This window comes from Papio anubis, chromosome 12, assembly GCF_008728515.1.
Source record: "Papio anubis isolate 15944 chromosome 12, Panubis1.0, whole genome shotgun sequence".
Classification (NCBI taxonomy): Eukaryota; Metazoa; Chordata; class Mammalia; order Primates; family Cercopithecidae; genus Papio; species Papio anubis.
The window spans coordinates 117364476-117391455 of record NC_044987.1 but is presented as its reverse complement, the minus strand read 5'-3'; the positions used below and the strand labels follow the sequence as shown (position 1 = coordinate 117391455).

Here is a 26980-nt window from a genome sequence, read left to right as displayed (position 1 = left end):
GAGTTTCTCTTTGGAACTTTTCTTCGTGTTTCTAATCAGAACGTCAGCCTGTACAGTCCTTACTCATCTTTCTACTGCTGTAACCATCTAATTTTTATTTTGCTTATATATGTATTTGATTATTCATATCCACTATTGGATGTTAAAGTATGAATCACTTTAAATATCACTTTAAAATTAAGTGCTTGACTAGAATCCGTAAAGGACGTTTTCAAAGCTTCTAACTTCATGGTAAGGTGTATTCTATGGGAAGCAGAGAATTTCAGCAGCATGGCTTCTATCCCGCCACGCCCACCCGTGGCATCTTAAAGTTCTTAAGTATCACAGAGTTTTAAAGATTTTTGCAACAACGAATATTGTAAGTCTGTTTAGAGATTACAAGTACAGATTATACAAATAGCTTTTTATTTTTGTTGTTTGTTTTTGCATTTATATAGCGCCTTTCCTTCGAGGAGCTCAAGGCATTTTTCAAAATCTGACAGTTTTTCTCACAACAACCCTGTGAGGTAGGTAGTGTGTGTTACAAACAATGAGATACTGACTAACCCATTCCAGCCTTTTAAAATGTTCTTTTATGTTGAGTAAGTTGAAGTGTCAGCATAAATTAGAGTTTTAGAAAATTTTACAAACCTTTTAAAGTAGTTTGATAATAGTTGTATTTTTTAAAAAACCACTTGTACTTCATAACAGGGTGATTTTAAGAGAAACAAATCATTCATCAAAAGATCAGGAGTCACTCCATGTGATTAGCTGAGCACTGATTGCAGGACTCAGCCAGGTATGTTTTTGGTTCTTGTTTATTTTCAGGTCAAGAAGGAATGAAGAGCTGCTCTGTGACTACTTGCTCAGCGTCTACAAACTGTCGATTTGCAGCTAAACTTTCTTCAGAGGGGGAAATGTGTTCACTATGTTGCCTCATGGTTTTATTTTATATCTTAAATATTTGAGCATTTTTCTCTCTTCCTCTCTCCTTCCCTGTCTCCCTTTTTTCTGTTCCCCTTCCTGTTCCCCACCCCTCCAGTCAGCTTTTGATTGTGCATGCTAATGAAGGGCACAGTAGCACAGCTAATACAGTCTACAACTTTTCTTCACTGCCACAGTGGGGAGACAGAAAAACCAAATAGCAAGAAAACCTGGGAAGTGAGTCTCTGGAAAGAGTGGGGAACAGGTGTGTGGGAGTGTGAATTCATATGTTTTTTTCCTGCCCCTTTAATAATAACCAATTGTAAATGACATTTTTGTTTTTCTTATACCAGCCATTGATCAGAAGTGTAAGAAGAGAAAAAATAGATATGTTTGGTTGATTTAAAGTAACAAATTTTCTGTTAAGGGAGGGAGGACGGGGCATATTGATTTGGAAATGCCGAATACCTGTTTTTCTTGCCTCCCTTGCCACCTACCACCCACCCAAATACTAAATCTTAAAATTCACATTTGCATCCATCCTTTCCACTGTATTGTCAGTATACAAGCTAGAGCTCTCTCTGGCTGGACCCAGTGCTGATGCTTGATGGCAAACGCAAGTTAAATCCTCTTCTAACCATGAAACAATGTGAGGAAGGCTTTCCTGAGCCAGGTCATGTAACAGGAACCAGAAAGGCCAGGGTAAATCCCAGGTCTTCCCTTCATCAGCCTTAAGTCACTGGCCATCTACTGATCCTTGTTGGGCCTTATTTTCCTCATTTGTGGAACAAAAGGGTGGTTCTAAATTATCTGGCCTTTAAGTGCCAGAGTAAAAGGATAGTTTTATGCAGTTTATGTGGGAGATTTAGAGTGATGGTGGTTAAGGAGAGAGGTATTTTTCTGTTCAATAATAGGAAAAAAAATTCCCCTAAGGTTCTCAGTGCGTTTGCACCGGCCCTAATAGGTGTAACAGTCTTAACTTCTATTTTCCACGGTATTTGTTATAATGGGATTTGATTTGGACTGTCAGCCAGCTGACTTTTACATACTTCTGTAGGATTATTGAAAACTGTCTCATCTCCTGCCTGTCTGCACCTGTAACCATTTTCTTCCCCCTTTTCCTCACTGTCATTTCATGCCCGTAGCAGCCAACTGTGACAGTAAGTTTTAACAGGTTTGGGACAGCAACTTATAGTTTCAGTGAAATAGAGGTTCTTGCTATGGGTAGCAAGGGATAGTTTCAGGGATTTTATTTATGTTTGAGGCAATAAAGTCAGGAAAGCGGAAACAGAAGTTAACACAGGGAAGGTAGGCAGAATGCTACTAAATCAAGAGTTGACTATTTTGTGTTGGTTTTCAGCATATAAATTGTTTGGCATTATAAATAAAAAGTAAACAAAACTGAAGGTACCTGAAGGCATTTTTAGATAGGAATGAACTTGTTTCAGGAAGCATAGAACACACATAAAGCCTATTAAAAATAGCCAAGTTTCATTCCAGGTCTATAACTAATTTTTGTATAATGTTCCCATTGGTCATTTTCACATTGAACGTGTAAAGATAGCTTGGCCCTTTCTGTCGTTTGTAGCCCTGTCATTTAACGGCATGGATAATTTATTGCATTTGCTTAAAGTGAAGTATTGCTTTTCTGATTGCCACATAAAACATGGGTTATCTGTTTCCCACCATTCCATATTGCATATTGCTTGATGGGTCATGTCTTAGCTGGGAGCTTCTTTGTTGTCTTATCTGTCCTTCATATGCAAATAACCATGTAGTGTAGGATTGCAGCAAGAATGGTTTCAGTTGAATGTCTTAGAGATGGCATCTTGACACAATCAACTGTGATGGCTGCAAGTAGTTTAGTGTGGATGTGTGGATGCTTTCCCAGTTCTGCAGCTCTTTATTTTCTTGGTGGTTCTCTGACACCATATATCGACAGCCTAGTAAGATGTTCTGAATTTTTTAAAGGACTTGCATTTATCTGTCTATAGAGGCTTGTATACCAGTTGATTGAAAATGGAAAATAGAGCCCCATTCATTCATCCAGTATTATCTTTAGGATATGTTTGAACTCTCAGATGGTTCTGCTAATAGTTGTGAGAATTCAGGATTACTGAATTTAAAACAAAACAAAACATGACTAGAGCCTGTAGCTAGTAAGCTCCTGGTAGGATCAGTATGCATTAATATACCTGAAGTCTTCCAGTGATCCTGTGCAGTAAACAGTATTATAGCTGTTCAGGACCTCATGTCTTTCCTCTTCCTGATTCTGGTACTTCACTTTATTATTGCTAACTAGCTGACCCTGGTCAACTCTTTGGATCCAGCTTTATTAAGATCTTCTGCTTAGACTTCCCCTCATTCTTCCTTCTTTTTGATTCTTCCCTGCCTGTAATGTGCTTTTAACCTTTCCCACGTACATTTGACCCCCTAGTTATAATTTCCATACTTTTAGGTGCTATAGCAATGTAGTTTTTAGCATATTAACATGCATTTGCATATTGATGGCTTGCTTAATTGTTTGATGCATATATATGTCTTTTAGTCCCAATTACATTTTCCATTCAAGAACAGTGGCCATGTCTTCTCTTGTATTTTTCACCATAGCACTTCATATGCCACTGTATACACAACACAGCACCTAATAATCCTTGATGAAATATTGTGGCTTGAAATCTTACTGAAATACTATGAATGCATGTATGATAGCTTCTCTAGGAAAACAATTCTGCTGAATGCTTCCTTTGCTGGAGTTTGTGCTACATCTTACTTCTCAATTTTAGCATATTCAGGTTTATGAAATGTACAATTTTAAATGTCAGAGTAAGACACATTTTTTTTCCTCCTGAACCACTAATATTTTTTCTTAATGTATTTTATTTGAATGTCAATCTGTGATTTCCTTTTTTCTGTTGGATGTTTTATTTTTGTTTTGTTTTGTTTTGTTTTGTTTGAGACGTAGTCTCACTCTGTCACCAGGCTGAAGTGCAGTGGCGTGATCTTGGCTCACTCCAAACTTGCCTCTCGGGTTCAAGCAATTCCCCTGCCTCAGCCTCCTCCTGAGTAGCTAGGACTACAGGCGTGTGCCACCACGCCTGGCTAATTTTTTGCATTTTAGTAGAGACGGGGTTTCACCATGTTGGCCAGGATGGTCTTGATCTCCTGACCTCGTGATCCACCTGCCTTGGCCTCCCAAAGTGCTGGGATTATAGGCGAGAGCCACCACACCTGGCCATAATCCGGGGAGAATTAGCTTTATGAAAATAAAATAAAACTTTTTTTTTTTTAATAAAAACTTTGGTTGGGAGAATTAGCTTTATGAAATTGACATGAAAAGAAAATTTGAAATTAAGTGTGAGTAACTTTATAGTACATGTTTTACTGAAAACACAGCTTTAGAATGAGGGGTTCACAAATATTGTCTTGCTTGGACCATGACTGCATCGTGCATTAATATAGACCTAATGGTATAATATTCTGAAGACATCATTATGGCTGATTCTACAATAGGAGTATTTTCAGTTCTACCCCAGCAGGCCAGACACAGTGGCTCACACCTGTAATCCCAGCACTTTGGGAGGCTGAGGTGGGCAGACGGCTTGAGGTCAAGAGTTCAAGACCAGCCTGGTCAACATGGTCTCTACTAAAAATACAAAAATTAGCTGGGCATGGTGGCGCACGCCTATAATCCCAGCTACATGGGAGGCTGAGGCAAGAGAATTGCTTGAACACGGGAGGCAGAGGTTGCAGTGAGCCAAGATCACACCACTGCACTCCACTCCAGCCTGGGCCACAGAGTGAGATTCCATCTTAAAAAAAATAAATAAATAAAACTCTACCCCATCAGTTTTCCTACATTACCAGTATAGCAGTTTCACCACTAGAGTTATACTGCTTGTACTCGTTTTGTTCTCTGAATGCCGTCATCAAAGGTGACTTTGACATGGGTGGTTAGAACATCAAGGTGTGTTTCAAAGCCAGTCGGAATACTTGGTTTGGGGTGTTTTTCTAACTGTGTACATAATGTTTTTGTGTATGGCATGGTTTTGTTTACATCATCATACTTCTGAAATTCATTGCCTGGCACTCTTCCAGCTTGATTTTGCATGTTTTAAAAAGATTCTTGTCATTCTAACTCTAAATTAGGTGTGCTGTATTTTAGAGCTTTGATTTTATATCTCCCTAAGTTGATAACTAGTGTAAGTCTGAATCAGACAGCTTTTGTTTGAATCATCTGCTCACCTCACAGTTAATGAGATAACAGTGAAATAAAAATATTAAAATAACAGATTGAAAAAAGAGAAGTTGCGTATCCAGGTGATCAGTATTACTTGAATAGTAGTAGTCAAGACTATTGTTTGTTGTTCTCTTCTCTTAGATCTTTGCTCTGATAACCATGGCTGTTTTTAGGGTATTAGCTCTTTCTCAAGGTCTCTTAAGATGGATCAGTGGTGCAAGGATTGTGGCAGATAACCCATTCATTATTTTGATTTCTTTCAGATTTCGGCCTATTAAAGGAAGGCAGGAAGAACTAAAGGAAGTAATTGAACGTTTTAAGAAAGATGAACACTTGGAGAAAGCCTTCAAATGTTTGACTTCAGGCGAATGGGCACGGCACTATTTTCTCAACAAGAATAAAATGCAGGAGAAGTTATTCAAAGAACATGTAAGTTTATTAAGACTGATGCTGCTAACCTATTTGGGTAAGAATAGTGAAGTAAATTGAAACCCTAAATTAGTTAGTTAATACTGAAATTTTAAGTTTATTTTTCATAAAACTTATCAGTCTGAAGATCTTGTAACACATAGTCATTTGAATGACAGTCCAAAGAAAAAACTGGGCCAGGCTCAGTGGCTCATGCTTGTAATCCCAGCACTTTGGGAGGCTAAGGCAGGGAGTATTGCTTAAGGCTAGGACTTCGAGACCAGCCTGGGCAACATAGCAAGACTCCATCTCTAAAATAATAAGAATAAAAAAATTAGCCAGGCATGGTAGTGTACACCTTTGTAGTTTGTAGTTCCAGCTACTCAGGAGGCAGAGCCAGAAGGATTGCTTGTGCCCAGGAGTTAGAGGCTGCACTGAGCTATGATCATGCCACTGCGCTCCAGCCCTGGGAGACAGAGCAAGACCCTGTCTCTACAACCAAAAAAGGAGAGAAAACTTTGTCATATAGAGGTGAAATTCATTGTGAGCCTTAAGGGAAACAAACCATTAGGTACTCATACAGAGAGAGTACCCTTAACCCCAAAATTTGAAACACTTCAAAATCTGAAACTTTCTGAATGCTGACATGACACTCAAAGGAAATGCTCATGGGAGGATTTTGAATTTTTTGGTTAGAGGTGTTCAGCTAGTTACTGTAGTGCAAATATTGCAAAATCAGAAAAATTGTGACATTCAAAACTCCTGAGTAACAATAAAGTTTGTTACTTAATGATCTTACTTTTTTTGTTTATTGTTTTTTAGAGGCAGAGTCTTGCTCTGTCACCCAGTCTGGAGTGCAGTGGCCTGATTATGGCTCACTGTAGCTTCCATCTCAGTCTCAAGTGATCCTTCCTCTCAGCCTCCCAAGTAGCTGGCACTAAAGGTACATGCCACCATGCTTGGCTAATGTTTTTTCGTAGAGAAATAGTCTCGCTATGTTGCCCAGGCTAGATGTTACATTTTTTTCATCATTGCGGGTGGTTTGCTTTTATAATTCTCTAAGAAAGTCTAGCAGGGTATACCATTTAAAGTCATTATCAATTTTTTTTTTTCTGTTTTAGGTATTTATTTATTTGCGAATGTTTGCAACTGACAGTGGATTTGAAATATTGCCATGTAATAGATACTCATCAGAACAAAATGGAGCCAAAATAGTTGCAACAAAAGAGTGGTAACTATTCTACTAGTATAAACCTTTAATTTAAAGTTCTCTTCTAAATTCTTGTTGAAGTGTTAAGAAATGCATGGTAAGGAATGAAGCCAGAGTTTAGCCTGAGGTAGCCAATGCAGTGCCGTTGCCTTGGCCCATCAACTGGAGTCAGAATCAGGAAATCAGAAGTCTCAGTTGAACCAGAGCCCATCTCTAGGCCAAATTGCTTTTCATTTTCCCTTTGTTGACTCTGGATGCCTGTTCAGTGATGTGATTGCTGAAGGGCTGTGGACACCATTATTAGATAACCTGGCTTCCACAGTCAGTCTTCTACTAGCCTAGAAGAAAGGTTGGGGCTAAAGTCTTAATGATCCTAGTTTTATGGGTGGAAACCTCCCTAAAGCACTAGTTGCTTAAAAATACATATATATATGCCAGCTTCAATAAAAGTAGTAGAGTTGGTGGGGGGTGTTGGCTCACACCTATAATTCCAGCACTTTGGGAGGCCAAGGCAGGTGGATCACTTGAGGTCAGGAGTTCGAGACCAGCCTGACCAACATGGTGAAACCCTGTCTCTACGAAAAATACAAAAATTGGCTGGGCGTGGTGGCGCACACCTGTAGTCCTAGCTACTTGGGTGACTGAAGCAGGAGAATCACTTGAACCCAGGAGACAGAGGCTACAGTGAGCCGAGATCGCATCACTGCACTCCAGCCTGGGCAATAGAGTGAGACTCCATCTCAAAAAAATCAGAGTTGAGCCCAGCTAAGAGGGATAAAAATTACAGATGAAAGAGAATATATACTACTCTATTTTCTTTCCTGTCGTGCCTGTTCCGTATACTATCTCCCAGGAAAGACATGTAGCTCCTTATGTACCCATTCTCCAATATTTCTACAGCAAAAATTTTGGGGGTCAGATATCTGAAAATGGAATAGGTAAAAGAACCTTATTGCCAGGCCTCTGGGGTGAGTGTGCATACATGAAATGTGCCTCGTTTACCTCAGAATGTATTAAGCCTGCTAGTTGGATTGTGTGGCTGCCTGTGTTGCAGATGGGTGTGTAGGTTTGAGATCTAGGGTCCTAGAGCTGTGCCATCCAGTACAGTAGCGACCAGCCCTTGAGTCCTTGAAATGTGGCTAGTCTGAATTGAGAAGCACTGTAAGTGTGCTATACACACCAGATTTCATATTAAATTTTATTCCCATTCGTGGTTCTTATATTACCTACTGAAATCGTATTTTGGATATTGGGTTAAAATATATTGTTGGCCAGGCACAGTGGCTCACCTGTAATCCCAGCACTTTGGGAGGCCGAGGTGGGCAGATCATGACGTCAAGAGATCAAGACCATCCTGGCTAACATGGTGAAACCCCATCTCTAGTAAAAATGCGAAAAAAAATTAGCTGGGTGTGGTGGTGCACACCTGTAGTCCCAGCTACTTGGGAGGCTGAGGCAGGAGAATCGCTTGAACCCAGGAGGCAGAGGTTGCAGTGAGCCGAGATCACGCCACTGCACTTCAGCCTGGGCAACAGAGCGAGACTCCGTCTCAAATAAAATAAAATAAAATATGTTGTTAAAGTAATTTCACCTATATTCACTTAACTTTCTTAATGTGGCCGCTAAAAAATTTAAGATTGAAAATTTAGCTTGCATTACATTCCTAGTGGATGGTGTGCTCTAAAGAGTGGCACCACAATTCCGGATCCTCATAACCCTTACTGCCACTGGTCCCTGCCTGCTTCATTCATCCAGCAGTCAGAAAGTTTAATTCAGTGCTGCAAGTATTTGAGTACTTTCTGCTTGCAAAACACCACACCAGGGAGTTCAGAGACGTAGGTGGCATAGTCCCTGTCCTGGTTGAGTTTCCGCTCTCTTGCAGGAATAAGATGGGTACACAAGTAACCATGGCACAAGGCTGTGGAGCTCCAAGGTGGAAGAGAAGGATAGCCAGGTGGGGATCCCAGTGAGCTAACTAAAGTATAGGCCTTTTCAGTTTCTGATATTTATTGTCAGGGTTATTTTATTAAAAGAAGCCTTACTATTTTTAATTACTAGTAATTTTTAACACATCACATATTTTAAATAGGAAACGAAATGACAAAATAGAATTACTGGTGGGTTGTATTGCCGAACTTTCAGAAATTGAGGAGAACATGCTACTTAGACATGGAGAAAACGACTTCAGTGTCATGTATTCCACAAGGAAAAACTGTGCTCAACTCTGGCTGGGTCCTGCTGCATTTATAAACCATGGTAAGCTGTATTTCCAAGGTGTTGGCGCTAGTGTTGGGCGTTCTTGCTAACGGCTAGAATGGCCTCGTCAACCTCAGTCAAATCTTTATCTTCCTTTAAAGGAGAATTTGAAATAGAAATTTTTCCACAAACTTATTAAAATAAATGTATATTCCTTTAGTTGAACTTGAGATCTAAACTCCTGTCAAAAGTTGTAAAGTTATATGGAAAGCTTATTTCAGATTTCTGTAATTGTTCGTGTTTCTGATCTTATCAACAGTTAATTGACTTTATCTTTTGGACATTTTTCAGATTGCAGACCTAATTGTAAGGTAAGCATTAAAAAAAATTTCTTCAAGTATTTTGTTTTTGCTTCAGGTGTGAGTTTCTTACTGAGTTACTTTTATTTTAGTTTGTGTCAACTGGTCGAGATACAGCATGTGTGAAGGCTCTGAGAGATATTGAACCTGGAGAAGAAATTTCTTGTTATTATGGAGATGGGTTCTTTGGAGAAAATAATGAGTTCTGCGAGTGTTACACTTGCGAAAGGTAAAGTGTTAAGTAAAATGTTCAGCCTCAACATTTTTTGTTAACAACCTGATTTTGGGGATTAAACTCACATCTCTTCATTGTTTAAATGCAGAGATAGTCTTTATGTTCTTTAGCATAGCAGCCGGTGCAATGTATGTGAACACAGTCAAATGCTGCACAACTATTTAGGGACACTGGAATGTCCTTAAATAAATTTTAAATTGCCCTTTAAAATCTTAATATTACCAGCTAAGAGTGGGCCAGAAAACAGCTGTGCTTAAGGAGAGAATGGCTAATAGCTCCCACACATCACACACGCAGTGCCAGAATGGGGCTGCCCCTTTCATAATGTCAAGTGGAGTTCCCCACTGATAGCCATCTTGCATATTATCAAGCTGTGTCTTCTGGAATTTTAGTTTTACAGTTCTTAAGATTTGTTACCTGCTATCAGTCATTCAATAAGGAGCCTCTTTTTGTGTCTCATCCTCATCCAGAGTCCTGGAGTCTTTACAGAAACCCCCCACATCTGCATTGGCAGGACCAGCAGTTCATATTGCTCATCATAGTGACTTCTGTACATGAGAGCACCATGAAGGGAGCGCCACAGGCGCAGGCAGGCAAGGGCTGCAGGAAGAGTCCCCTCAAAGGCAGTGCAGACCACACAGGCCACAGAGAAGGAAACCTGAAGTCCATTTTGCACAGCTTGCACTGTGCCAGGCACTTTACTCACCTCACTTTGTTCAGTTCTCACAGGTATTCATGAAAGAGCTAGGAGGTGCCCACATTGCAAGTACCAAAACATAAGTATCAGACCCCAGTCAGCCTAACTTCAGAGTCCTCATTCTTTCTACTTCATACTGCTTTTGGAGATACGATCAAAGTTATTAGTGTCACCTCTCCCACTTTAAAACACCTACAAATAGCCAGCCTAGAGGTTGCAGTGGGCAGATACCCCAGTCACCATTTCCCTCCTTTCTGGATAGCCAGGGATTTCCATCTGTTTAGTGAGAGAGGATGGAGTCATAAAGTCACAGTGCGACCATAGCCATCTCTCTCCCAGCGTTGAGTGGGCTCCTTACCATAAAGGTGTGGCAGAAAACCAGTTCCTAGTGCTGCTGAATTTTTGCCAGGGCAGAGGGACATAAAATTTACCTTTTTCTACATAAAAATTATTCACATTGGTTAGATCTTTGACCAGTCCACAACATACCCTTTAATCTATAAAGTAGTTTAATTATAGTTCAATAATGCTTCAAAATCATTTTGTAGAGGAAACATAGTATAACAGTTAAGTGCCTGTCATCTGAAATCAGACTGCCTGGGTTGGAATCCTGCAACTCTGCATTTCATTAGCTATGTGATGTGTAAGGCAAGTCATTTAGCTGCTTTGTGCCTTAATTTCCCCATCTGTAAAATGGGGATAACATCAGAACCTATTTTGTAGGGTTGATATGAAGATTAAATTTGTTATTTCCTATAAAGCATGTAGAATAGCACACAGTTAATACATACATGTTAACTATAATTATTGGTTTCTGGTTATTTTCCCATTAGAATATAAGCTCCATGAAGGCAGGGGCTTGTATCTGTTTCATTTTCTGCTATGTCCCCAGAATACAGAACAGTACCCTGGCGCATAGTAAGTCCTTGATAAATATTTGGTAAACAAATGAATAGAGTAAATAAATATGATGAAGTTTTTGGAGGCGGTCCTGAAAACACCTAACCACATACTCAGGATTCCAAACCAACACTGAAACAGCTCTTTCCCTGGTTTAGAGCTGCAGGTATAGCCATTTTCATTGAGCGGTTTAGTTCTCTTTCGTGAGCCTTTGTTTTCTCACTGGTGAAAATGAGGATAATCCCACCTACTCCACAGGGTTAGTGTGAGAAATAGAAACATGTGGAAGTCCTTTTTAAATGGAACAGAATAGTGGCCATGGCTATTGTCAGACTGTTTGAGCAGTTTGATTTCAAGATTGGCTGCATATATTCTTGAAATTCTCGGCCAGGTGCGGTGGCTCAAGCCTGTAATCCCAGCACTTTGGGAGGCCGAGACGGGCGGATCACGAGGTCAGGAGATCGAGACCATCCTGGCTAACACGGTGAAACCCCGTCTTTACTAAAAAAAAAAAAAAAAGACAAAAAACGTGGCGGGCGCCTGTAGTGCCAGCTACTCGGGAGGCTGAGGCAGGAGAATGGCGTAAACCCGGGAGGCGGAGCTTGCAATGAGCTGAGATCTGGCCACTGCACTCCAGCCTGGGCGACAGAGCAAGACTCCGTCTCAAAAAAAAAAAAAGAAAAAAAGAAATTCTCAGAAACACCAAATTATTTCTGCCTTTACAGAAATTAGCTGGGAAGATGCATCTAGGAGCTCATTCCCTTATTCATTACATAGTAACGGAGCAGTTACTTAATGTTAGGCCAGGTACATGCGGGATAAACAAGACCAGCACAGTGCCAGCTGTCAGGTCAGTTCAGTGAAGGGGACACACACTGTGCCGAGAGCCAGAGGGTAAAAGGAAGAGGCTCTCTGAAGAAGCTAGAATGGATGGAGTGGATGGAGTCGTGTGCAGACACTGAGTTGCGCTAGACTCTCCAGGATACGTTTGAAGCATGTTTCTGTGCTACGCTGTACTGACAATAGTAGTTGTAGTATGTTCACAAGTACTGCACATTGTACTCTAGAAAATTTAAAGCAAAAGCCACACACATGTGGTTCACGCCTATAATCCCAGCACTTTGGGAGGCCGAGGCAGGTGGATTACCTGAGGTCAGGAGTTCGAGACCAGCCTGGCCAACATGGCAAAACCCCATCTCTACTAAAAATACAAAAATTAGCCAGGCCTGGTGGTGCACACCTGTAATTCCAGCTACTCAGGAGGCTAAGGCAGGAGAATTGCTTGAACCCTGGAGGCAGGGGTTACAGTGAGCCAAGATTGTACCACTGCACTCCAGCCTGGCCGACACAGGAAGACTGTGTCGCAGGAAAAAAAAAAAAACAAAAATTCTGATAACAAAAAGCTCCTATAAGCTTATAAGGAAAAGACAGTCAAATAGGAAAAAAGGTAAAGGAGAAAGAGATGCAGAGATGCTTCACAGGAAAAAAAATGACCATAAACAAGGAGATTAAAACAAGGTTAGGTAGTCATTTTCACTCATCACTTTGGCAAAAAAAAAAATTTTTTTAGACGGAGTCTTGCTCTGTTGCCAGGCTGGAGTTTAGTGGTGCAATCTTGGCTCACTGCAACCTCCACCTTCCGGGTTCAAGCGATTCTTCTGCCTCAGCCTCCCGAGTAGCTGGGACTACAGGCGCCCGCCATCACGCTCGGCTAATTTTTTGTGTGTTTTTGGTAGAGACAGGGTTTCACCATGTTTGCCAGGATGGTCTCTTTATCTATTGACCTCGTGATCCACCCACCTCAGCCTCCCAAAGTATTGGGATTACAGGTGTGAGCCACTGTGCCCGGCCCACTTTGGCAAAATTTAAGGAGTACAGTGTACCATTGGTGAGGATATGGAGAAACAGGAACTCATACCATGCTAGTAGGACCATGATTTACTCTATTCCTTTGGCAAAGTAATGTGGCAATGTTTATTAAAGGGCTGGGTGTGGTGGCTCACGCCTGTAAATCCAACACTTTGGGAGATCCAGCTGGGAAGATCCCTTGAGCCCAGCAGTTGGAGACCAGCTTGAGCAACATAGCGAGGCCCCATCTCTACAAAAATATTTAAAAATTAGCTGCTGGTGGTGGTACACTCTTATGGTCCCAGATACTCGGGATGCTGAGGTGGGAAGACTGCTGGAGCCTGGGAGGTTGACGCTGCATTGAGCTATGATCATGCCACTGCATTCCAGCCTGCACGGTAGAGTGAGACCCTGTCTCGAAAAAAAAAAAGGAAAAGAAATTTTCTAAGGTCCGGTAGTTTCTCATAGGCTATTAATGATTGATAATACTCATAACAAGTTGTTTTATTAAGTATAAAGTTAATTTTATAATATAGATGCTTAATTTCCTTTGTGAGTTCAAGTCTTGGGTTTCCAGGGGTGATTAAGGCCTCAGCAGCTCATCACATCTGTTAACCTGTAGCCAAGTACCCTCAGCAGTTAAGCTTATTATAAGAAAGTGTGTTCTGTTTGTTTAACCTGTGCTATTTTCTCTTTCAGACGGGGAACTGGTGCTTTTAAATCCAGAGTGGGACTGCCTGCGCCTGCTCCTGTTATCAATAGCAAATATGGACTCAGAGAAACAGATAAACGTTTAAATAGGCTTAAAAAGTTAGGTGACAGCAGCAAAAATTCAGACAGTCAATCTGTCAGCTCTAACACTGATGCAGATACCACTCAGGAAAAAAACAATGCAAGTAAGTAAGGGAGATTTGATAAGCATATCTTTTAAAAGTATTTTCACACAATTTGCTTTATAAAGTGTGCTTCAGTAGTTTTAAACTTTTAAATACTGAGAGAGACTGGGACTTGTGAGCTTTGGCAGCACTTCAAGGCTCTAGACATGATTTGAGTACAGAGGCACAGTCTGGTATCCCACCTCCAACTTCAGTACCGTCCTCTAGACTATTTTTCTTGAATACCTTGGTAACTGGATATGAGTTCTTCGTCATATGTTCCAAGGTCATCATATGTTTTAAACATTTTCAAGGTGTTAGAGACTGTGATGATGTCGCTAGGTCCTGCAAGAAGACAAAAGGACTGAGTAGAATTACTAGGCTCTGTACATTCCAGTACCTAGCCAGTTTGTTAGAAAAGATGATGGACTTGGGGAATTCATAGCTTCTGGCCTCAAGGCTTCCACCTTTTCATTGCTTGCTGACCTTTTTCAAAACAAACTGACTCAGTTCAACAGACCACCAGTACCAGACTCAGAATTGTGATAGAGGAGCATTTTGAACAGTGCCGTATTGTGACATGCTGTATTGGCTACTCCAGAAAGTAGGAGTAAAGATGGAAAGGAGAAAGAAGCAACCTCTGAGATTCCAGTGGTGTGTGGGGGCAAGATCTGATGGAAACTGAAAAAGAGAACGAAGACTAAACAAAGAGAAAGGAAAGAGAAGAAACCCTAAATGGGCAAAGGAAAGCACATCCTGTTTGTGGAGCTTTGAAATATTGGAACCATTCTAATTGCTCCTGTTTTTCTGGGTACCATCAGTTTTCTGTAGTTGCCACTAAAGCAGTAGACTCTTGAGTCTGACTTGTCTCTGAGAGAGACAGAAGTTAGAAAGTTTTGACTTGGTGATTCCGAAAGTATGCCTTTGTTGGCACTTAAATGTCCAGTGAGACTTCTTGGCACCTTAGAGCCCTCTGAGATACTGATTATTTTAGGTTCTTCTCCCTACTTTCAGATGTTCTCAGCCCAACACTGGGTGCTCTCTTCCACTACAGAGAATCCTGAAGAAAAGGGAAGGTGTTTCCTATGATGGTGAATGTCACTACCATGAATTCCTGAATCTACCTGCTGCTGGGAGTCAGAGTCCAAGCATAACCCGTGTAGCGTAAAAGCAGTGCTGTAGCCCTATTCCAGTCTTTTTCGTTAATGTCCAGAGTGAACAAGAGTTAGTCAATCATTAACTGTTGACTGTTGATTCTCATAATAAATGCAGCATAACGAACATTTGTTTTCTGAGTCTGGTTCCTTGGTGAAACTGGAGACTTGTGAAGCCCATTTTATCAATGCAGACATAAAAACACTTAAAAGCCAGGCATGGTGGCACACCTGTAGTCCCAGCTACATGGGAGGCTGAGGTGGGAGGATCACTTGAGCCCAGGAGTTTGAGACCAGCTTGGGCAACATAGTAAGACCTGTGTCCTTTTTTTTTTTTTTTTTTTTTTTTTTGAGACGGAGTCTCTGTCCCCAGGCTGGAGTGCAGTGGCATACTCTAGGCCCACTGCAGCCTCAGCCCCCACCTCCCAGGTTCTAGCGATTCTCCTGCCTCAGCCTCCCGAGCAGCTGGGATTACAGGCATGTGCCACTGCATCCAGCTAATTTTTGTATTTTTAGTAGAGACAGGGTTTCACCATGTTGTCCAGGATGGTCTCGATCTCCTGACCTTAGGTGATCCGCCTTGCCTCGGCCTCCCAAAGTGCTGGAATTACAGGTGTGAGCCACTGCACCTGGCCAGAGACCTGTGATTTTTTAAACAAAAACACTTAGGTTCGTGCTGCCGTCTGTGTGTGGAGACAGCCACAGAGTTGCCCATGTTGAATGGCTGTGTGATGTAGGTGTTTTATGCTTAAGTAGTAACTTTATTACTAGTGTATAAGCTACTGAACTCAATATACTACTTAGTTTAAAAGATAAGAATACAGATAATTTTTGGAAGATGTTGGGTATACTAATTAACCATTTATTAATATTTATTAAGCCAATTAATATTTGGGAATATATATTAATAAACTAAATACTTATTGAAATCCTGCTAGTTCTTGAAGACATACAAAGATGTTTGAGACGGGCCCTTTCCTCAGGGAGCTTATGCCTTAGCTCCAGGAGAAGAAAGGTGCACAAGTTAGCAGAACAGACTGGAGGCACAGGCTTTCAAGTTTGGAGGGATGGAATAATTGCTTTAAGCTGGAGTCTCAGCCTTACAGAAGAAAGGTGCACATTTTGCAGTGACTGCTGGTATTGGGGTGCTTGCCTTCTTCCAATTCCCTTTCCACAGCATGATTGGAGCAATCCAGGGGTCAGTGTGACTAACTCTGAGGTCATGGGCAGAGTGGATAGGCATGGCTCAGTGCTCTCTTTGAAGGAGCTGGAGGCTTTAGTTGTCTCTGAGACCATTGTATGTTATGTTCACATAAGGGTTTCTTGAGTTCTTACATGTGTTCTCTTAGGCTGTATTTATTTTGGTGTTTGTCTCAGCCATCCACTCCCCCTGTCTGAAAGAAAGGCTCTGGAAGACACAGCCTGCCAGAAAGCCAGCACTGCCAGGCCCTCCTCCCAGGGTGGTGGATGCACATGCTGTGCGTGTTTGTGGAGTGCTTTTTCTGTGTGGCTGCTGGTCTTTATCCTGTGGTTCGTTTAGAATTTAGCAGCTGATAGAGGAACTGCTTTCTTTGAACACATGTATAAAGAAATGTTTTGAGTAGTTGGAAGAAAATTTTCTTCCATACAGGTGCTTTTTTGGAAAGTACCTTGAGAGCTACAGTGTGACTCTGCTTTAGCATACAGAAGTAGAGACAACAAGGAATCCGTTTTCACAAATCCAGTCCCCACGTCTGAATTATAATGCCAGGACTGGAGGAGTCTGGTTTTTCAGGCCTCATGCCTCGCTGACTGGTGTGCCCCCTCTGAAGTTAGTGCTGTGATAGGGAATGTGAGACCAGAGAGAAGCTCGCGAGCAGTCTGTGGAGATGCAGACACGGGTCTCTGCATGTGCCACAAGTCAGGACAAGCCCCGGAAGAATCAGCCAGAGGGAGAAGTTGATCTTAGCTATGGAGCACCCGTCCTAGATGCAGAGGCTGGGGCGCTGCTTCTCACTCTTGCCCTGTCACTGATGTCATCAGTTGATCTGAACACTGTTTTCTGCTGAGCCTTTGGGCTGCTTCCGAGTTCTAACCCCCTGTTCCAGGTAGCCATTGGCAGTCTATGCTGGTCACGTCAGATGAAAGCTGCTTGTGCCGAGTAAACCCCTTGAGACCGAGGTCTTTAAAGTCCTGTCAGAGGCTTTCTGGATCCTCAAGTTCTGGAGATGCTCGACTGTGGCCCTTGTATTATCTTAGTTCACGCTGATGGTGCGCATTTCCAGTGCAGCCTGAGTACTCAGGAAGGCTTTGTTGTCGTTCACAACTCTTTTGTCTGGCTGGAAGTCTTGTGCCACCCTGCCTTATGATTTTGAGGATACCCTGAAGTGACCGTAACAGCCATGCAGTTGGGCCTTTACCCATAAGTTGAGGCCAACACCATAATTCTTCTGTAGTATGCCTTACAGGCAGCATAAGAGTCATTTTAATGCTCAGGAAGCCTAACAAGTCCCATCTCTTCTGTTCACCAGATGGATGACCTTAGGCACAGTAGTCCACATGAGCTTGGTTTTCACGTAGCTTTAATCGCATTTCCTTCCAAAGGCATTTATTAGGATGAGTGTGGCCATTTTGCACAGTACCTAGCATGTAGTAATTGCTGAAAAGAATGTGTACCTCCACCTAAAATTACTGTCCAGGTCCATGCATTTGAGATTTGTCCCAGCCACTAGGGGAAGAGTCATATGAGGCATGTAAGTGCCAGAGCAAGCTCAAACACAGGCGCTTACCCCACTTAGGTCCTAGTCCTTGGTTTCTTGATGGACTTTTAAAAATCATTGACTTTTAATTTGTCATTGTGACCACTGTCTTCCTCCTTTAGCCTTCACTGTCTGAAATTCTCAACCCCTGCCAGGACAGTGCAGCTTCTTTGGACATTGAAGGACTCTTGTCACTCTACTGGACCCTCATCTTTGTCACATTTCTCATATTCTTTGCCGTTTTTTTCCTTTTGATTTGATGAGCATACCATTTGACAGGGCTTTTGATGAGAAAATGCTTTTCGAAAAAATTTAGAATACATTGGTAACATGTAAGTGAAATCTCTGTGTTAATACAATACATAGCATCAATACATATCCATTTTGTGCTCAAAAATGGAGCGTTTATGTTAGTTTAGACACAAACCCATAAAAGTGCTTTGGTTTTCTGTTGTCAACAATGAATGTCTTGGAAGGAGGGATGGGATGGGGAGGGCTGAATTCAGAATCACCGTAAAATGGGAGTCATCCAAAGCGTAAAAATAAGTACCAAGGAAGGAGCTTCTTGGGTGCTGAGAAGACATAGAAAAGGCATTGCAGAGAAAGTCCCCAGAGGCTCCCTGAGAGAGTTGTTGCCTAAGCTGAGTCTTACAGGGGGATGAGAAGTTGGCCAAGTGAAGCATATTCAAAGCAGAGGGCCTTTCAGACAGCTCTGTAGACAGAGGGGAGTTTGAGTCAAGGCTTTTCTTCATGACGAGTACAGGCAAAGAAGAAAGATGTGAGCACAGGTTAAAATTTTAGACTTCATTCTTAGGACATTAGGTTGCTGAAAGGTTTAAAACCCAGAAGCTGCATGATACACTAGGAAGGTCATCCTGGCTATGTGGTGGTAAACGGATTGTTGGGAAAACAATAGGAAAAACAAAACTGCCATAGTTCAATGCAGGAGGCTGTGGTGTTCCAGACAGGGAAGAGTAGACAGGTTGCAGTGACACTGCAGGGGTGGACTCCGCGGCACATGGTGATTGGCTTGGTGAGGCAGTCAAGGAGAGCAGGAGTCAAGGAGGGCCTTCAGCTTTCTGCTTCGGCAGCTGGGCGTGTGGTGGTGGTATTGGCCAAGATGGAGACCTCAAAAGGGGACGTCGTCAGGAGACTTGATGGTGAGTTCCATTTAGGGGCTTAGAGACAGTCGGTATTTGGTGACCTGGGTCTGCAGTTTAGGAGACAGTCTGGCTAGAGTTTGGGAACTGTCAGCCTGTAAGTGGTAATAGCCATGGGAGAATGGGTGCTTATCACCTGGGGTCTAGGATTGCACAGACCTGAAGAGTAACAGTCTAGGGGGCCGATGAAGGAGGGGTGCCAGGGATGGAGAAGGAAAACCAGGAGAGTGCGCTCTGACAGCCAAGAGAAGAAAGGTTTTCTCAAGAAAAAGTGGTTGTCAGTGTCACATTCAGAGAAATGAAGAAAGGGAAGGGCTGAAGAGTGTGTGCTGCATTTGACGACAAGGAGTTGTCGGATCACCAAAGGCTGTCTCATTGGAGGAGCAGGCTGGACCCAGACGGTGGGGATTGCTGTGGAGAATGCTTGCAGGTGCATCATGAGAGTGGAATGGAAAGAGGAGAAATAAAAGGTTGGAAACCACTAAGATTGATCATAAATTGGTCCTTGCAGAGGCATAGAATGAGCAAAGGATCATCGTAGCCACATCTGAGAAAGCCAAGTGAAGGGAAGCAAGCAGTGCGGTCCTTTCTTCACTAGTGTGTCTTTATGTTGGCAGCACGTCCACTCAGTCCACCTTGTAGGCAAGCCTCGTAAGCATAAAGAAACCCTTTAGCCAAAGAGTTCCCTATTTTTTCTTATTTTCTAAATTTCTTATTTTAAAAAAAAGTATTTGCTACCACGTAGTTCTGTATAGTTCCAGTGGATAATAAATCACTTGTTCTCAAATTGAATCATATTCAAACTTCACCACTCCTACTGTTCTAAAAATAGGGCACCACCTTGGTAGCAGCCCACATGTGTAAGTATGTTCTTGGTTCAAACCGTGAATCTCCTTGCTGTGCGTTCTGGTTTATGTACCCCGAAGCCACTTACGAGTCAGTCTGTATGTGCAGGACCTTCTTTATTTTTGTTCTTGTTTTTCTGAGATGAAGTTTCACTCTTACCTCCCAGGCTGGAGTACAATGGCTAGATTTTGGCTGACTGCAACCTCCACCTCCCAGGTTCAAGTGGTTCTCCTGCCTCAGCCTTCCCAGTAGCTGGGATTACAGGCACATGCCACCATGCCTGACTTATTTTTATATTTTTAGTAGAGACCAGGTTGGTCTCGAACTCCTGACCTCAGGTACAGAGCCTTCTATTCTTGGTGGTTTGATAATTTTTGGAATGCTTGTGATGCATTCTTGCTCCTCTCAATAAAAACTGAACTTAGGGTAACTTACTTGCTTAGCTGGGCAGAATGGCAGTTTCCCTGGCAAACTGAGGCATGTAGAAAGCGACAGAGACTTTCTCTGCAGGATCCTGGTCCTCACTTGGGTGGGCAGTGTGCTGAGCTTACCCGTATTTTATTGTTTTTATTCTCCCTGTTCTGGTGAGAGGTGGTGATGATTCGTTTTGTTATCTTGGCTTCTCTAGCAAATCTGTAAATGGAGTGTTTTGATTAGGAAGAAGTTTTTCAACTGGACATGCAGGAACTAGGTAATTGAGACACTGACTTGTATAAACTTCTATAAATAATAGTCCAGCATGTCAATACAGAGGAAAAATGAACATAGCAGAAAGTCAGTGGCAAGGTCAGAGACACTACAGGAGCAGCTTAAGCTTGAGTCACATATGAAGCCTTTTGAGAAGCCATTCAACTTTATTCCTTATATTGACAGCACATCTACTCAATCCACCTTGTAGGCAAGACTTGTAAGCATAAAGAAATTCTGTAGCGAAAGAATTATCTAAATATCCTTATGTTTTAAAAAATATTTTCTACCTAGTAGTTCGGTATAATTCCAGTGGATAAGAATACACTCATTCTCAAATTGAAACATGTTCATCACTACTCAGGTTGTGATTACCATTAGGGTCAGTTGTAACCCTTTTCTGTCCTGGCCATGGAGGAAAGAAGTTGGATCTCCCTTTGTCCTGAGAGAGTACAATTCTGGCAGCATGCATCTTCCTTCACTGTGATTGTTGGCACTGGGCAGTCACCGAAGGGATGGGGCCAAGTAAGCTTTGCAGCTCTTCTAAGTTGACAGCCCACTGGTTGCCTCTTCTGGTCCTCACGGAGTTGAAGGGGACAATTTAGAATAGTGCATTTCTTTTTTGATAGTGACTGGACTTTTCAGAGTGATAATATGTGGTTCTTAAGATCTAAGATCTGTTTTTCTTGTTTGAAACCATTACGATAGTATTTGTTCCTTAGAGCCCATGAGTATTATATTTCTATTCTATGTTAATGGCCAAGTGCTGTACTTCCTTTGGGTTAATGAGTAATGGATTTTAGAAACATTTTAAATGACTAAGGAGAATCTGTGAAAGGAAAAAACAATGTTAACTTTCTTTCAAATCTTTTATGTGGGAAACTCCTAAATCAGGAGAAGAAAGCCTTTGTTTGGGCCAGTGTCATGACAGATTAAGAAGCTTAGAGTGGAATCTAGGTCCCTGCTGTGCTAAAAGCTCCTTAACCATACAACTGCTTACCTCGAAAATGAATAAATGCCCCATAAATTAGAAAAGAACTTCAAAGAGAAGCAGTGCAGGGAATGCAGGTGCGCCGGCACAATCTGCAGCAGGAGCCGTGTTGGCGTTTGTGTAATCTAAACGCGGTATAGCTAATAGCCTGGGTTTGGGCATTCTTTTCTTGAACTCTGGTGTTACCAAGGCTGTTTTTCACCTTTTTCTCTTTAACCTTACAGCTTCTAACCGAAAATCTTCAGTTGGTGTAAAAAAGAATAGCAAGAGCAGAACGTTAACGAGGCAATCTATGTCAAGAATTCCAGCTTCTTCCAACTCTACCTCATCTAAGCTAACTCATATAAATAATTCCAGGGTACCAAAGAAACTGAAGAAGCCTGCAAAGCCTTTACTTTCAAAGATAAAATTGAGAAATCATTGCAAGCGGCTGGAGCAAAAGAATGCTTCAAGAAAACTCGAAATGGGAAACTTAGTACTGAAAGAGCCTAAAGTAGTTCTATATAAAAATTTGCCCATTAAAAAAGATAAGGAGCCAGAGGGACCAGCCCAAGCCGCAGTTGCCAGCGGGTGCTTGACTAGACATGCGGCGAGAGAACACAGACAGAATCCTGTGAGAGGTGCTCATTCGCAGGGGGAGAGCTCGCCCTGCACCTACATAACCCGGCGGTCAGTGAGGACAAGAACAAATCTGAAGGAGGCCTCTGACATCAAGCTTGAACCAAATACGTTGGATGGCTATAAAAGCAGTGTGACGGAACCTTGCCCTGACAGTGGGGAACAGCCACAGCCAGCTCCCGTGGTGCAGGAGGAAGAACTGGCTCATGAGACTGCGCAAAAGGGGGAGGCTAAGTGTCATAAGAGTGACACAGGCATGTCCAAAAAGAAGTCACGACAAGGAAAACTTGTGAAACAGTTTGCGAAAATAGAGGAATCTACTCCAGTGCGTGATTCTCCTGGAAAAGACGATGCGGTACCAGATTTGATGGGGCCCCATTCTGACCAGGGCGAGCACAGTGGCACTGTGGGCATGCCTGTGAACTACACAGACTGTGCTCCTTCACCCGTCGGTTGTTCAGTTGTGACATCAGATAGCTTCAAAACAAAAGACAGCTTTAGAACTGCAAAAAGTAAAAAGAAGAGGCGAATCACAAGGTATGACGCACAGTTAATCCTAGAAAATAACTCTGGGATTCCCAAATTGACTCTTCGTAGGCGTCATGATAGCAGCAGCAAGACAAATGACCAAGAGAATGATGGAATGAATTCTTCAAAAATAAGCATCAAGTTAAGCAAAGACCATGACAACGATAACAATCTCTATGTAGCAAAGCTTAATAATGGATTTAACTCAGGATCAGGCAGTAGTTCTACAAAATTAAAAATCCAACTAAAACGAGATGAGGAAAATAGGGGGTCTTATACAGAAGGGCTTCATGAAAATGGGGTGTGCTGCAGTGATCCTCTTTCTCTCTTGGAGTCTCGAATGGAGGTGGATGACTATAGTCAATATGAGGAAGAAAGTACAGATGATTCCTCCTCTTCTGAGGGCGACGAAGAGGAGGATGACTATGATGATGACTTTGAAGACGATTTTATTCCTCTTCCTCCAGCTAAGCGATTGAGGTTAATAGTTGGAAAAGACTCTATAGATATTGACATTTCTTCAAGGAGAAGAGAAGATCAGTCTTTAAGGCTTAATGCCTAAGCTCTTGGTCTTCATTTGACCTGGGATAACTACTTTAAAGAAATAAAAAAATTCCAGTCAATTATTCCTCAACTGAAAGTTTAGTGGCAGCACTTCTATTGTCCCTTCACTTATCAGCATACTATTGTAGAAAGTGTACAGCGTACTGACTCAATTCTTAAGTCTGATTTGTGCAAATTTTTATCGTACTTTTTAAATAGCCTTCTTACGTGCAATTCTGAGTTAGAGGTAAAGCCCTGTTGTAAAATAAAGGCTCAAGCAAAATTGTACAGTGATAGCAACTTTCCACACAGGACGTTGAAAACAGTAATGTGGCTACACAGTTTTTTTTAACTGTAAGAGCATCAGCTGGCTCTTTAATATATGACTAAACAATAATTTAAAACAAATCATAGTAGCAGCATATTAAGGGTTTCTAGTATGCTAATATCACCAGCAATGATCTTTGGCTTTTTGATTTATTTGCTAGATGTTTCCCCCTTGGAGTTTTGTCAGTTTCACACTGTTTGCTGGCCCAGGTGTACTGTTTGTGGCCTTTGTTAATATCACAAACCATTGGTTGGGAGTCAGATTGGTTTCTTAAAAAAAAAAAAAAATACAATGACCTATGTGAGAGCTCACTTTTCAGTACATTATACGTACGAGGGTAGCAGTGTGTGGGATGAGTTTCGATACGGCGTATTTATTGCTTGTCATGTAAATTAAAAACCTTGTATTTAACTCTTTTCAATCCTTTTAGATAAAATTGTTCTTTGCAAGAATGATTGGTGCTTATTTTTTCAAAAATTTGCTGTGAACAACGTGATGACAACAAGCAACATTTATCTAATGAACTACAGCTATCTTAATTTGGTTCTTCAAGTTTTCTGTTGCACTTGTAAAATGCTACAAGGAATATTAAAAAAAAATCTATTCACTTTAACTTATAATAGTTTATGAAATAAAAACATGAGTCACAGCTTTTGTTCTGTGGTAACCTATAAAAAAAGTTTGTCTTTGAGATTCAATGTAAAGAACTGAAAACAATGTATATGTTGTAAATATTTGTGTGTTGTGAGAAATTTTTGTCATAAGAAATTAAAAGAACTTACCAGGAAGGTTTTTAAGTTTAGAAATATTCATGCCAATAAAATAGGAAATTATAAATATATAGTTTTAAGCACTGCATCAGTGGGAGTTCTTGGCTTATGTTAGTTTATTAAGAAAATATCAGATTTTTTTGACTATATTATCAGTTAAACAACAAGGAGTCAGATTTAATTTGTTTTTTTGAAGCACTTTGAGAAATTAATTTTAATTAACTTAATGAGCAAATTTTTATTACTACTTTATATTCCATACCAGGTTCTTTTCATTTCTCTGGATTATTTTGCAAATCATTGGACAGAGAATTTGGGAATATAAATCTGTAACAGGTGTTTGACACCAGTAGGTCTCTCTTATTTCTGGGAAATGTGTACATGTACTTTCTGATATACAGTGTTCCTAAGTAAAAATCAATTTAGGGGATTTGTGTAGTGTCTATAGGAAAGTAGCCCATGTCTTAAAATATTAAAAGGAATCTGAAGGTAATGAAAAGTCCAGTGGAGAAAATCTCAATGCTTACTGTTACTACTAATTGATTCCTACTAGTTTCCAGGTTTGGGGGGATATTATTTAAATGAAGCTCCTTAAGACTATTGATTGCCCATAGGTTCCAAATAGAAATTAATAAGACTTATGAACATTTTTAGAAAGTAGATTGTTTTCTCCTGGTTCTCTAAGGAACTACTTCTGTAGTCTTACATAGTCTCATCCTTGTTTGTTGTGGTGCAGTCAAACTCCTCAGGCATTTGGAAAGCATGTGGTAGACCTCCTTCCACACTCCCCCACACCCCCCTTCGCTGCGTCTGGAGGTCTTCACCAATGAAGTAGGGCAGCCCACACAGCCTCTCAGGAGCACCTGTCCGAGGCACCCGGAGCACTTTTCAGAGCACATCCAGCCCTCATGGGGTCCCTGCATAGCAATGTGAACCCCTGCCACTGAGGACGATGAAGGTAGACCCTGTGTCTGGAGGTGCTGGAGGGCAGAGGGTCGCCTCTTCTATTCCCATCTTAGTTTGGGTTGTTTTTAAAAGAGGTTCAGAGACTAAACCTTAAACCTTATTTGAATACCAACAATAGCTATTTTGGGAATTTCAATCTTAAAAAGTGACAAAATGCATTTCCCATTTTTCTTCATTTTTAAGCTTAATTTTAGTAACTTATTTATGATGTTTTAATTTTATCATGGCCTCCTCTTTGGAGGCTGACCTTCCCATAGGTCTCAAAGCAGTGACATTTGGTAGTGGATCACTGCCTCTCAGGAGTCGGTATGCACAAGCACTCAGCAGCCACTGTTGATGCCTTCTAGGGAAACCTAATTTCCGTTGGTAAAGGTAGGGGCCTCAGAACTGTTCTGGATCTGCTGTAGAACTTCACCATGTGGAATGGTGACATCCACACACCGTTGACCAGTTTGGAAGAGGTTGCGTTCAATAAAACTCTTAGCTTGAGCTTATGCAATGATTGGTTAAGATTTTGGCATTGTAAGAATTAGGAGATGATCATAGAAATATATGTAAAGTATTCAATTTTCAATCATTTTCAAATTACTGTTATAAATTGTTTTTGCTGAGTTGTAATACTTTTGAGATACAATGTATTCCTTGTACTGAAAGAATGAAAAAGGACTTTTTCAGCATTTGAGGTAAGTTCTTTAACGTTTCATTAAAAACATTTTTTACAAATATTTTGTACATGCACTTGCAGTATTGAGGTTAATCATTTTAATAAATTCGGAAATTAAAACAATTTGGCCAGTGTGCACTGTATCTGGAAAAAAAAAATATCAAAGTGGTGACTTTCTCCACAAAATTTTCATGTAAAACAGAACTTGTAAAATCAGTTTCTAAAGCTTTTCAATACCTGTGAGTGTTGAGTTCTCTGGGCCCTGGTCTCCTCTTGTGTCTGGTGCCACTCATTTTTAAGAGAAGAGAGGGTAAACATTCATTCTTCTTTTAGTAGGGACACTAAACTACATACCCTCCTAGTCCTTGAACCCAAGCAATGTTTGCCCTCAATATGGAGCAAAAGAACATTGAAGGCTTTTGCAACCCAAATGCATTAATAGTTCCTGATTACTTGGAGGTTCTCCCCACCCCCCCTCACCGTATTGGTCAAGTTAGCATACCCAGAACTGGCCTGGATCCTTTTTTCTCCCATTTACTATTGAAAGGAAATATGACTGTACAAGAGGGAGGAAACCTGAATTTGCCCAACTCCGCAACCTCTGAGTATCCCTGAGCAAGCTGCTTAATCTGCATGTCTCTTTCCCAGCACCTAGCACCATTCTGTGTCAGAGGTCAGTGTGGACGCCTGGTCCCGTCATCAGTTAAGTTTCTGGTTGAGCTGCATTCACTCTTGAGGATAATCTGGGTGAGTGGTGCACACACTGGACTAGTCAAGTATTGATTATTGATTTTTCCTAATTGATTGAAGTATCCACCCAAACTTGGGTTCCCATTATGGAAAAAGGCTAAGCGTGGCATGTCTGTTAAGTACTTAGGAGTCTTATTCAGCATCTTGGGTTTTCTCTCTACTCTTCCAATAGCCAATGGCAGCTAACTTGCCTGGAACCCTTGTGTGACTCGTTTCACAAATGTCAGCTTTCTGTCACTGACCTGCAGCACCATCGCATACCCTACTGCAGAACCCGGTCGCACCCAGAGCAGAATTCAAGCAAGTCGCCAGCTCCAGGGCATCCCTGTGACTACGGCATGTGTGACCCTCGCTTGCAAAGGCAGG

The 26980-nt window shown here is 41.4% G+C and overlaps 1 protein-coding gene across 8 annotated transcripts in view; it reads left to right on the top strand.

Annotated features, from left to right (window-relative positions):
* The window catches only part of KMT5B (lysine methyltransferase 5B), a 59019-nt gene extending 33032 nt beyond the window's left edge, over nucleotides 1-25987 (top strand). For 4 of the 8 annotated variants that reach the window (XM_009185479.4, XM_009185485.4, XM_003909445.3 and 1 more), the window contains 8 exons: nucleotides 438-506; nucleotides 5407-5572; nucleotides 6673-6782; nucleotides 8851-9017; nucleotides 9309-9328; nucleotides 9409-9545; nucleotides 13696-13892; nucleotides 21672-25987. In XM_009185479.4, coding sequence (XP_009183743.1) covers nucleotides 438-506; nucleotides 5407-5572; nucleotides 6673-6782; nucleotides 8851-9017; nucleotides 9309-9328; nucleotides 9409-9545; nucleotides 13696-13892; nucleotides 21672-23155 — 2350 coding nt within the window. In that variant the 3' untranslated portion in view covers nucleotides 23156-25987. The other 4 variants (XM_009185484.4, XM_031653771.1, XM_031653770.1 and 1 more) reach the window with 4 other exon arrangements.
* The last annotated feature ends 993 nt before the right edge of the window (nucleotides 25988-26980 follow it).